The sequence below is a fragment of the Aegilops tauschii genome, chromosome 5 (genome assembly GCF_002575655.3).
Source record: "Aegilops tauschii subsp. strangulata cultivar AL8/78 chromosome 5, Aet v6.0, whole genome shotgun sequence".
Lineage (NCBI taxonomy): Eukaryota > Viridiplantae > Streptophyta > Magnoliopsida > Poales > Poaceae > Aegilops > Aegilops tauschii.
In genome coordinates, this window is record NC_053039.3 from 352,627,502 (window position 1) to 352,639,130 (window position 11,629).

At 45.8% G+C, this 11,629-nt stretch overlaps 1 protein-coding gene across 1 annotated transcript; it reads right to left on the reverse strand.

Annotated features, from left to right (window-relative positions):
- Nucleotides 1-1,341: 1,341 nt before the first annotated feature.
- On the reverse strand, nt 1,342-2,576 carry LOC109774007 (uncharacterized). Its single transcript, XM_020332726.1, has 2 exons — nt 1,537-2,576; nt 1,342-1,426 (listed from the first exon to the last, which is right to left on the reverse strand). The coding sequence occupies exons 1-2, from the start codon at nt 2,574-2,576 to the stop codon at nt 1,342-1,344; spliced, it is 1,125 nt and encodes a 374-aa protein (XP_020188315.1).
- Nucleotides 2,577-11,629: the final 9,053 nt, after the last annotated feature.

An 11,629-nucleotide genomic window follows, 5' to 3' on the forward strand; every position in this document is an offset into this window, starting at 1 on the left:
CTTCTGGTTCCTGTACGGGGTGAGGGGCGAATAGGTTTTTGGGCAGCGATTACGCGACTGCTCACTTCCGATCGTCTACTTCCTCTACGTCCGCGTCGCCTTCATCATCACCATGTCCACCGCCGCCGAACGTGCCGCCGCCGAGAAAGCTGAAGCTGACAAGAAGGCCGCCGAGGACGCCGCTGCTGCCACCAAAGCCGCGGCCTCTGCATGGCCTACTGGAGGGTATAACTCGTTTATTCCGCTCCTACTGTTTTCTGTTTTAGCCATGCTAGCATTATACGTAGATCTTTCTGCAATTAGTGTAGTATGTGCTAGTTTGACTGAATGTCAGTATGCGTTTATTTGTGTCAATGCCATGCTAGTGATTTACTCGTGGATTAATTTAATCGAGAAATTGCCTATTTACTTAACAAGATACCGCGCCATGTTGGACCAGGGATTTTGGCAAATGGGCGGCACGGCACGGCACCGTGTAGCATGCCAGCACGGGCACGTCACAACACCAAATAGGCCCGAACACAGAAAGAGTGCACAGTATGTATTGCAATGACTTGTTGCACTTTTGAAGCGACACATATGTATTGTACACATGTTGTCTCATTGCAAGAATAGTGTACATTTAGTATCAAGCTCAGAGACGTTCTGTTGTTTTTTTAGTTTTGTCATGTTTGTTACATACTTACATGAGTAGCAAACCTCCACACCACATGGCTCTATGGATGCGTGACACACATACCTCTGTTTTTTAAAAGCTCTCCTTTCAAAGAATACAACTGCTCAAACCTACTGCGATATGAACACTTGCTTAAAAGGAAACTAGCTTTGCAATTTGGAATTCAAGAAAGGTATTCACGTTTTGCACCTAGTCCATTGGGTTTATGATACGCGGTTGAGCCATTGGGTGGCACTAGGGGATTAGCTAAATTAATTAAAAATTTATCACATGATTTTGAACTCTACACAACATACTGCATATTGGGAGGTCATAGATCCACACACACAAAATTAAATTGAGAGAAAGACATCTGCCACAAGGTTGCGTGGAATTTCATTGATCCAAATCCAAGAGTGTTTCCCACGATATAGGACCACATCAGCTGCCTTCTAGTAGCTCCTTCGCACAAGTAACCATAACAAATTTACAGAAAATCACAAGCCCAAGCTAGTCTCAATCATGACACGATAGACGTGCTATAACTACTTCTCAAAATGGCATCAGAGATGCAGGGGCATTGCTCACTACATCAGCACTGGTAGTAGTAATTTCCTTCCCCTCAAGTACCCGTTCGACTTGAGCATCGATCTTCAGATCATTCACCATGCAGATCAGTATGCAGATCAATAAGCAGTACGCCTGCCGTAGCAACGATGTCCACCACTCATCGTGGAGCCGCCGCAAAGGTAGCAGAAGGAGTGCCCGCACCTGCAGATCACAAACAAGAAACTGGCCTAGTTTGTACCCCGTGCGTGCACATGAACGTAATTTTCTTGTTCGCTGCAGATTCAGGCAGAGTTAGTTGGTAGTTTATATACCTGCACCTCATGTGCTGGTAGCCGGCCACCCTTTCGACGTACATCTTGCACCGGGGGCACCTCTGCCACTTCCTCTTCTGCGCGACCTTCCTCAGCAGCAGGTCCTCCCGCCCGCGCTCGTCCTTCCCGAGCCGCTGGAACTCGGCGCAGTCCACGCCCTCGTGCCACGGCACCTTGCACTGCACGCAGAACATCCGGTTGCAGTGTGGGCATTCCACGTTCGTGAGCGCGGCCGCGCCGCCGTCGCCGGGGCCGGGGTCGTCGTCGATCAGCAGCGCCGAGCAGTCCTTGAAGGGGCAGTAAAACTTGTGGTCCCCGAGCGCCAGCTCGCAGAGCGCGGCGCCCCACCGCTGGAACAGCTGAGGCGGGACGATGTCGCGGCATTCCTCCGGGTGCAGCACGCCGTCCTTGCAGCCCGGGTCGGGGCAGCCCATGGACAGCAGGTTGTCCTCGACCCTCGCCGCGATGTACTGCCTCACGCAGCCCGCGCAGAAGGCGTGCGCGCACCCGGCGACGGGGAAGCGCTCGACGCCGGGGAGCGTCTCCATGCAGATTGTGCAGTAGAACTCTTTCATGATCGTGGCGCTGTGGGAACCTTCGCCGACCTCGAGCAGGCCGCCGTTACGTGGTTTTCTCCACTTCCCGCTGCCTGTCTCTTTGATGAAGATCAGGCTGTCATCGTCATCTACATCTATGACTTCATGCCTATCATTATCATCAATATCTATGACTTGATGCGGCGACTCCGATCGTAGTTTACGCTTGCCTTTGCGGTCTGTCATGTCGACGTCGGTTCCGGAGAGGGAGGCCGAGGAGGAGGGGATGCATGTCGGGTCGCGCGAGAGGCCGATGGAGAGGAGGATGGCCTGCTGGATCTGGATCTCCTCGGGGCTGCTGGAGGAGCCAAGGACTGTCACGTCCTCCTCCTCGTCGGATGAGATGTAGATGGGGAAGGATGGACCGTCGGTGGTGGCGGAGGCCGCCATGACAGGCGACGAGTGCTGTTCAGCCAGCGGCGGCGGTGCTGCCTTGCTTCCCATCCGTCTAGGGTCGTGGACTGCGGCCGTTAGCTAGGCGGAGAATGTGGACGGACGGGTGCGGTCACTTTCTTTTTTGAGGGAACAGAATCGTCAGAAAATCCTAATTTTGCGGTCTCCTAGCGATGAATTAACTTGTTATTATCCTTTACTTTTTGGAACGAAAAAGTACTGCTATCTTTTGATAGTTGTGAGATTTTTAGTATTTTATCTATATCTTTTTTTAACACAGTACAGGGATGCACATTTATAAATATGCACATACACTTATCCATGTGAACGCACGCACGCACACCCTATCCTTATGAGCATTTTTGAGAGACTGAGCCGACACAATATCTGAAGATTGCCGAAGTCACCACATGTTCCCATATAGTCGACGGGAACGTATCCCCTATTGAATGAACATCGTTGAAAAGACTAAAATAATAGTCCAGGAAAATGTGAGCACCAGCGTCAAGTGTGGAAACCCTGATGGGCTGGTTCCACCACAAAGAACCTAACCATCTCAGTTAGACTCAACTCGCTATATTTTGCCTTTATCTATATATCTATATCTATACATATACAAATATAAAAAGGCCCAAATGGATAAACCGACTAATTTCAGCCATAAAATTAGGACAATCCAATGACCTAGATTAACCAAATGGCGAGCAGTCAACATGTTTAACATGCAATTAAAATTGTATTAAATATCAAAGTCGGTGATAATCATACAATTAACATGCAAAGAATATCCTACATAATATTTGTGTGCAATTAATATATTCCCTAATATTAACGATTGCACGTTCGCATTACTAGTTACAGATGGGAACCACACAGATATTAGGCGATTCCCCTGTCATTTAAGCAATCACGTTATCATTTTTTAAAAACTACCTCGAGTTAATTACAAATTGAGCATGAGCCAACTACCACTTTTTGCCATTCATGATAGAATCTTACAAATCAAATCATTCAAAATAGAGTACCATATATTCAAATTGCATCTAATAGTTGCCCCCCCCCAGGGGGACACATGCGACGACCTCACCACCCTGCCTAGCAACCCTCCAACACCTCCTCCCTCTCAATTTCATTGGTAGCCTCTGGCAGACATTACCCGCGTGGATCAGGCGGCAACCAGGTATGTTCTTTACTTTCTTGTGTGCTTGCTTTCCTCCATGGTGTGGTGTGGTTGCTTATCCTTCTACTCCCATCGACATGTTTCCCATTGATGAATACGAGCGAAGACATGGCTTGGTTTCGCATGTTTGCGGTGGTTAGGTGGCTTGGTTTCGCATGTTTGCGGTGGTTAGGCTCCCTTCCAAGGGACTGTGAAGGTGGTAACACTAGTAAGGCATTAGTTTCGTGGCAAAAAAAAAACTGGATTCGACGGGGATTGTTGACAGTGATGTGGGCGCCCCTCCCCTCTTGGGAGGCATTACCGAAGAGTGTGTCTTTCATCATTGGGCCGTGTCTGATCGGTGTGGGGACAATGGTAGTGGTCGTTGGTAGGGGTGGATTTTTTCTGAGGTTAGGCGAGGCAGTCATGTGCGGGTCTAAACGAAAGCTTTGTGGTCGACAGGGGTCGATGCCGGCAAAGACGACACCAATTCCCTTCTTGGTGGTGTTTCCGAAGATCTCAGTCTCTTTCTCTCCCGATGGAGGTCAAGTTAAGTGGCAGTCGAATGTTCGGAATCCACGCCGGGGTTGTGTTGTGTTGTTTTTTTAATCTTTTTTTCTTGTTTCAGTTGGTTTTCGACCTGATTTCCCTTATAAATTGGGTCATTATATATTTTTTCCTTTTCCTATCTCAACGAAATTGGCAAAGCACCCCCGTCACATCGTAAAAAAGAAAACAATCTCCATATGTGTTGATATTAAAAGTGTGAGTTGGGTTTCATCCATATAACATCAGTACGGTAGCATGCATCTCATGGTCCAAGGTTGTCTAGTGATGTACTTCGTTTGCATATTTCATTTGGATATTAGGTTTGCCTTAAGTCAAACTATGTATAGTTTGACCAAATTTATATTGAAAAAGGTGAACACTTGTAATACCAAATAAATACTATATATATATATATATATATATATATATATATATATATATATATATATATATATATATATATATATATAAGTATATCTCATGATGGCTCCAATGATATTGATTTTGTATTGTAGATGTTGATTTTTTTTATAAACTTGGTCAAACTTCAAAAGGTTTCACTTAATACGAACCTAATATACGAAGTAAAAAGAAACTGAGAGAGTATTATCTTCAGTAATCTCACATAAATTAGGACACTTAATCCTATTATAATGAACAAAATCCCGTCAATAACGTAAAATCACCCGAAAAGTACATTCCAACCCCATTTTTTTATTGCTTTCACAAATATTTCAAACATCTATACACCAATTTCACATGTGATCAGATACGAATGTATTTGAGAGTAGTTACAAGTACATTCCAGATCAATGACAATTGTGTTTCAATAGTTCATATGTTCAAAATTTCAACTTCCAGAGACATTTCGATTGAAACTTCAAACATAATTTCCATATACATTTTAGAACAATAGTAGACATATTTTATAATATTAAAAAAATATTTTACTTAACTTTCTCACAAACACACAACCATTTCAGTTAAAATTGAAGACATTTCACACAATTTCCAGTTGCATAGGTTTCAGTAAGTTTTCAGCATAAATTTTCTATCGGTTTTTTAGAGGTTTTCCCATCGGTTTTAGAAAGTAGTCATGCTGCAATGCAGTTTAGTCAGAAACATTCTACATACATTTCACACAAATTAAGTCAAGTCCATCTGCTTAGGAAATGTTTCACGAAGTGAACCATACCGCTCATATGAAATCTGGATATAAACTGAGGTTAGGAAAATGCAACATAATACCAACTTCACGTATACTATTCTTCATAAGAAGTCTACTAAGGTTCTCTCTGCCGAGGCTACAACCCTGGCTGAAGGCCTAAAGCTTGCTAATACTGTGGGAAGTAATTCTATTTTGGTACAGTCTGATAGCCTGATCTTGGTAGAGGCTCTCCAAAACAATTCTGGACACTCAACTGAGGCAGCTCCAATTCTTGAAGAGTGTCGGTTACTATTAATTAACTCCGGGAAGGTCGTGATAGAGCATTGTCATCGCGATTGTAATAAAGTAGCTCATGTCCTGACGCAGAATGGTCGTGTTGTTCCACCGAATTGTGGTTGCACTCACATCCGGCTTTTATTTCTGAACTATTAGCGGACAATGTAAGCGTTGTTTAAATTTAATAAAGCTAGCCATGATGGCCTTCCCCTAAAAAGGTGTCGATGATATTTATCTCTTGCGAGGTTAGGAACAAGTGAAATATACGCAAGTTTATAAGAATATCATCACCATTTAAGGGTGAGGTCCAAACGTGTGTGATGTAGCTAGGTGCAAACTATTTGAGAGTACCCATTCTCCGAAAAAGTAGCCTTTTTTCGCTTGGGTCAGAACGTCAAACAATTTCTTTCAACTTGTGACTTGAAGCTTGAATTTAATATGTGATGTCCATAGCGATATAACATTCAAGTCAACTAGAAGTAGAATAAGAGTTCCTAATTTGAAATGGATGGTTGGATCGGAATTTCAATGCTATGTCGATAACTAAGGCATGTACATTTGATTCAATGGAGAGAAAACACATCTACCACTTACACAAAATCATTTATTCCTAAATAACTACCACTATCTCCTTTTCAGTTTATTAGGCATACGTGTATCCCCAGATTAACAATTCAACTAATATAATAAAGTAATATATCCAAAATTTATACCACTAGAAAATATACCATTTTAAGTTTCTAATGATATTTTTTGCAATATATAAACTGTACTACGTTGTTCAAATTGTTAATCTAGGGATACACGCCGGCCTAATAAAATAGGAAGGAGGTAGTAATTTTTTCTATCCATGCAACCTTTCCACAAGTCATGCATGCTTAACGCCCATGCTTAACACATAGTTTCTCATTGTTGTCATCTCCATAGGCCACATTGAAAGGATCGATATAGTTGACTAGATGGGAGGTGAATAGGCAACTAACTATTTTTAGCTTTTCTTGACCAATTTAAACTTTGCATCAAAGTAGGTTGTCTAGATATGCAACTAGGTGAGCAACCTATATGAGGCAACAACAACAAGTACACAAGAAAGCAAGGGCTGCAACACAAAGTAAGCTTGCACAAGTAAATGTACGAGATAACCAAGAGTGGAGCCGGTGAAGACGAGGATGTGTTACCGAAGTTCCTTCCCTTTGAGAGGAAGTACGTCTCCGTTGGAGCAGTGTGGAGGCACAATGCTCCCCAAGAAGCCACTAGGGCCACCGTATTCTCCTCACACCCTCACACAATGCGAGATGCCGTGATTCCACTATTGGTGCCTTTGAAGGCGGCGACCGAACCTTTACAAACAAGGTTGGGGCTATCTCCACAACTTAATTGGAAGCTCCCAACGATACCACGGAGCTTCACCACAATGGAATATGGCTCCGAGGTGACCTCAACCGTCTAGGGTGCTCAAACACCCAAGAGTAACAAGATCCGCAAGGGATTAGTGGGGGAATCAAATCTTGGTGGAAGTGTAGATTCGGGCCTTCTCAACCAATCCCCAAAGAATCAACAAGTTTGATTGTCTAGGGAGAGAGATTGGGCGAAAATGAGCTTTGGAGCAATAATGGAGCTTGGGGGAAAAAGAGGTAAGTCAACTTAGAGAAGAAGACCTCCTTTTATAAGGGGGAACAAATCCACCCGTTACCCCCCATTCAGCCCCGCACAGAGCAGTACTACCCTTGGGGGTAGCGGTACTACTGCTGGGGGCCGCGGTACTACCGCTCCCCTATGCGGTACTACTGTGTAGGTAGAGGGAGACAAGAGGCGGAGCAAGATTTGGACCCAGGGCGGTACTAGTAGCGGTGGTAGGGGCGGTACTACCGCTTACGAGCGGTACTACCGCCTCTACTGCCGCTGCCAGTGCCGCAAAACCCGACACGAGAGGCGACACCCTCGAGTCAAGGCGGTAGAAGCTCAGAACAACAGCGGTACTACGACTGAGAGCCCCAGACGGTACTACCGCTGTGGAGCGGTACTGCCGCTTGTGGCTCTTGAGCGGTACTACCGCTGGGACCAAATTTCACACAAGATGCAACGAGGGATCCTCCATCAAAGCGGGAAGGCTCAGTGGGTGCAAAGGGGATGTGTACGTGTTGATTCGACCCTAGCCTTTCCAATGCGGATCCCCTCTTGATAGTACGGTTACTCCTACGAAACGAGTGCACCAAAATTGAAACGAAAGAGTTACACCGTCTTCGCTTAAAACTCCGAGGGGAAGGAATCGTCTCGTGCCAAAGGATGAATCTCTGAAATACTCAACGCACACGATTAGTCCGCAAAGGCATTGTCATCAATCACCAAAACTACTTAGAGAGAGACATGCCTTAACAATCTCCCCCTTTTTGGTGGATTGATGACAACACGGGATTTGCACAAAGGTAAGACAAGAAAGTAAATGAATCCCAAAACTAAAAAATATAGACGGAGCTCCCCTGAATGTGTGCACCTAATTAGAGGTGCCTTTGGAATGCAAGGCACACACATTAGGATCAACACTCCCCCTATATTTTATAGTCTGACAGCATTAGCAACAGGTAATGGAACATATATAGCTCGGATGTATTAGAGTAGGAGTGAGCAAAGTATATAATAGGATAAGCATGCAACTCACATACTACCAAGGTACTCGACAAACTAGATAATAAAAGGATAAGGTAGCATATGTATCACATCATATGATAGGGTACCAGGTCTCACAAGCACAAACCAAACAAACGCAAAAGACGAGAAAAGAGTTTGCGAGAAAGACAAGCAAGGCAAACAAGCCACACAAACACACGCTCGCAACTCAACAACGACAAATCCCTAAGCTCTCTCCCCCTTTGGCATCAAGATACCAAAAAGGCAAAGAGCACTGCTACGGCTCTAGGTGATAGCAAACTGAGGATCTCCATCATCATATCCCAGCAGGATTGTCTGCACCGCCATCATCAGTAGGAAGCTGCTCGGTGTCTGAATCGGTCCACGGACAGTGCTGCTGAACCCACTCCTCCTCATCGGTGATCTTGCCCTCAGAACCGCTGGCAACGGTCGCACCCAACTGACGCATGAGCTCCTTGTGACGGCTCCTGGCCTTCTTCTCAGACACATGAGTCATGTACTGACTATGGGACTCCATGCAGAAGAGTTTCTTCATCTTGCTCTTGAGCTTCTTTGCCCATGAGGGCTCTGCTCCAGAGGGCTCATAGTCATCGTCATCATCAGCATCAGCCTCTGCCTCCATGTCAGCAGCTCCAGATGGAATCCCAGACCTCGGAGCCGAGGTGCCCCAGTTCTCCTTCTTCCTCGGACGCTTGATCTCATGAGATACTAACTCCCCAGTCTCCAGCACCACATTAAGATAAACACGAGCCCAGGCCTTCTCAAGAAGCAACATGATAAACGGTCCATAGATAAGGCACTTGCGCTCAGAAATGGCGGAGACCAGTTCAGACCACATGACATGAGAGATATCCAAGGATTCTCCAGTGTTTTCTTCCTTCTCATGCTGACAGAAAAGAAGCATGTCCACGAGAAATAAGTGAACCATATCCAAGTTCCCAATGCGAGGAAAGAGGGTCTCCCTAAAGATGCGATGGAGTATGTCCAAAAAAGCAGGCGGCTCATAGGTCTCCTTCTGAGTCTCGGGGTGAATCTTCAAAGTACAGTATGGCCAGAGAGATTGCTTGTGAGTGGAAGTTGCATTGCAGTGAGGGTGAAAGCCAACTGGGCTCTCAAGACCGTGATCTTCAACTCCAAGTAACTCCATGAAGGCCTTCCACTTGACAGAAAGCAGCTTGCCATTTGCCATCCATGTCAGAGTTCTTTCCTCATCTGTTCCAAGATGGACCATGGCATAAAACTGAGCCACCAAATCAGCATCAAAGTCCTTGTTGAACTGCATGATCCTGAGAATGTTCAGCTGAGAACACATCTCAAGGGCTTCGCCAAAGTAGGCAGGATCCTTCTCCATATAGTCAGTGTCGATGGCCCGAACATCAACATAGTGATTCTTCTTCGCTTTGATCACATCAAAGTAGATGGCCCACTGAAAGCGGTTCCAGAAAGGACGGTTGACCAAAGTGGGTTCTTGATCTTCCGTATATGGGTGCCATCGGCGCTTTTCGCAGAACTCCTTTGCAGACATCTCATTCACAGACTTGGCCCTAGGCTTGGGCTTGACCGCAATCTTCTTCTTCGGCTGAGGAGGAGGAGGAACACTTGATGAGGCAGCCACTGTCTCAGAGGTGCGGTAGCGCTTTGAAGTTGAACGCCCGGGGTTGACACGGCGCACATGTTGCTCAGAAGGGTCATCACCTGGAACCAGGCACACGGACGCAAGGAACAACAAGAAAAACGAGCATAAGCCACCAAACAAAACAAAAATGGATAGAAATTTGGTAAGAGTATGATGGAAGTGGGCATCCGGCGGTAGTACCGTGATAAGTAAGCGGCAGTACCTCCCTAGCGGTATTACCGCTCCAGGGGAGCGGTAGTACCGCTCCAGGCGGGGGAACGGCGGTTCGCTACTACCGTGGCCAAATCCGGCACTACCGGGATGCCAAATTCAAAAATAATCCTACCAAATATCAATCCAAACAGTCTAGACGCCTTCTCCAACCTACTCAAGCCTTGATTTAGCCAAAAATCTAGAGATGCGTCAACTATTGCCCCTAAACATGAGATCTAAAAACTAGGCACAAAGAGAAAGGGAACGGGGGCAATACCGGCATCCATGGCAAGAGAACGGGGTGGGATCGATTCCACCGAAGGAAATTGAGAGGGACGGCCCGGAGACAGCGGCCAACCGGAGCCCTCCCGCGGCGAGTCGGCACTGGAGAGACGAGGAGAGCGAGTGGGTTGTGCTAATGGGTGTGGGGGAGAAGAAAACTCCCCCTGCCCTGACATAACCCCCTAGTCCCGCCCCGCAGCGGTAGTATCGCTCGGGTGGGCGACAGTACTGCTTGTTACTCACAAGCGGCAGTACCGCGCACCCCCAGCGGTAGTACCGCCCAGCCAAGACTCAAAGACTATACACTAAAAAGGGCTTAGCTCAAGAAGAAAAACCGACAAGAAGAGAGAGCAAACACAAAGGCAATAAAAACACCAGCGAGAGGACAAGAAGCACACACCTCTCCAAGAGAGGGCGGTGGCCGAGGCCACCTATGTTTGAGTCAAGAGGTATGGTGCCGCGAAGATTTTAACCTTGGGCCCATGACCAAAACTCATCTTTGAAACACAAGTACCATCAAAAAAATGGCTAATGTGAAAGACTTGATCAATTTATGCATAATGGGGGGAGGGAGAGTTCATTGAGAGAACAACACTCCCCCTATGTCCATGCCTACACCTAAACAATGTTGGAAATATGCCCTAGAGGCAATAATAAATAGGTTATTATTATATTTCCTTGTTCATGATAATCGTTTATTATCCATGCTAGAATTGTATTGATAGGAAACTCAGATACATGTGTGGATACATAGACAACACCATGTCCCTAGTAAGCCTCTAGTTGACTAGCTCGTTGATCAATAGATGGTTACGGTTTCCTGACCATGGACATTGGATGTCGTTGATAACGTGATCACATCATTAGGAGAATGATGTGATGGACAAGACCCAATCCTAAGCCTAGCACAAGATCGTGTAGTTCATTTGCTCGGAGCTTTTCTAATGTCAAGTATCATTTCCTTAGACCATGAGATTGTGCAACTCCCGGATACCGTAGGAATGCTTTGGGTGTACCAAACGTCACAACGTAACTGGGTGACTATAAAGGTGCACTACAGGTATCTCCGAAAGTGTCTGTTGGGTTGGCATGAATCGAGACTGGGATTTGTCACTCCGTGTAAATGGAGAGGTATCTCTGGGCCCACTCGGTAGGACATCATCATAATGTGCACAATGTGACCAAGGATTTGA

Coding starts and splice junctions, on each gene's coding strand:
- LOC109774007 (XM_020332726.1), bottom strand. CDS start 2,576: ATGGGAAGCAAGGCAGCACCGCCGCCGCTGGCTGAACAGCACTCGTCG. Junction 1,427..1,536: donor TACCAGCACATGAGGTGCAG/GTATATAAACTA, acceptor TGTGATCTGCAG/GTGCGGGCACTCCTTCTGCT.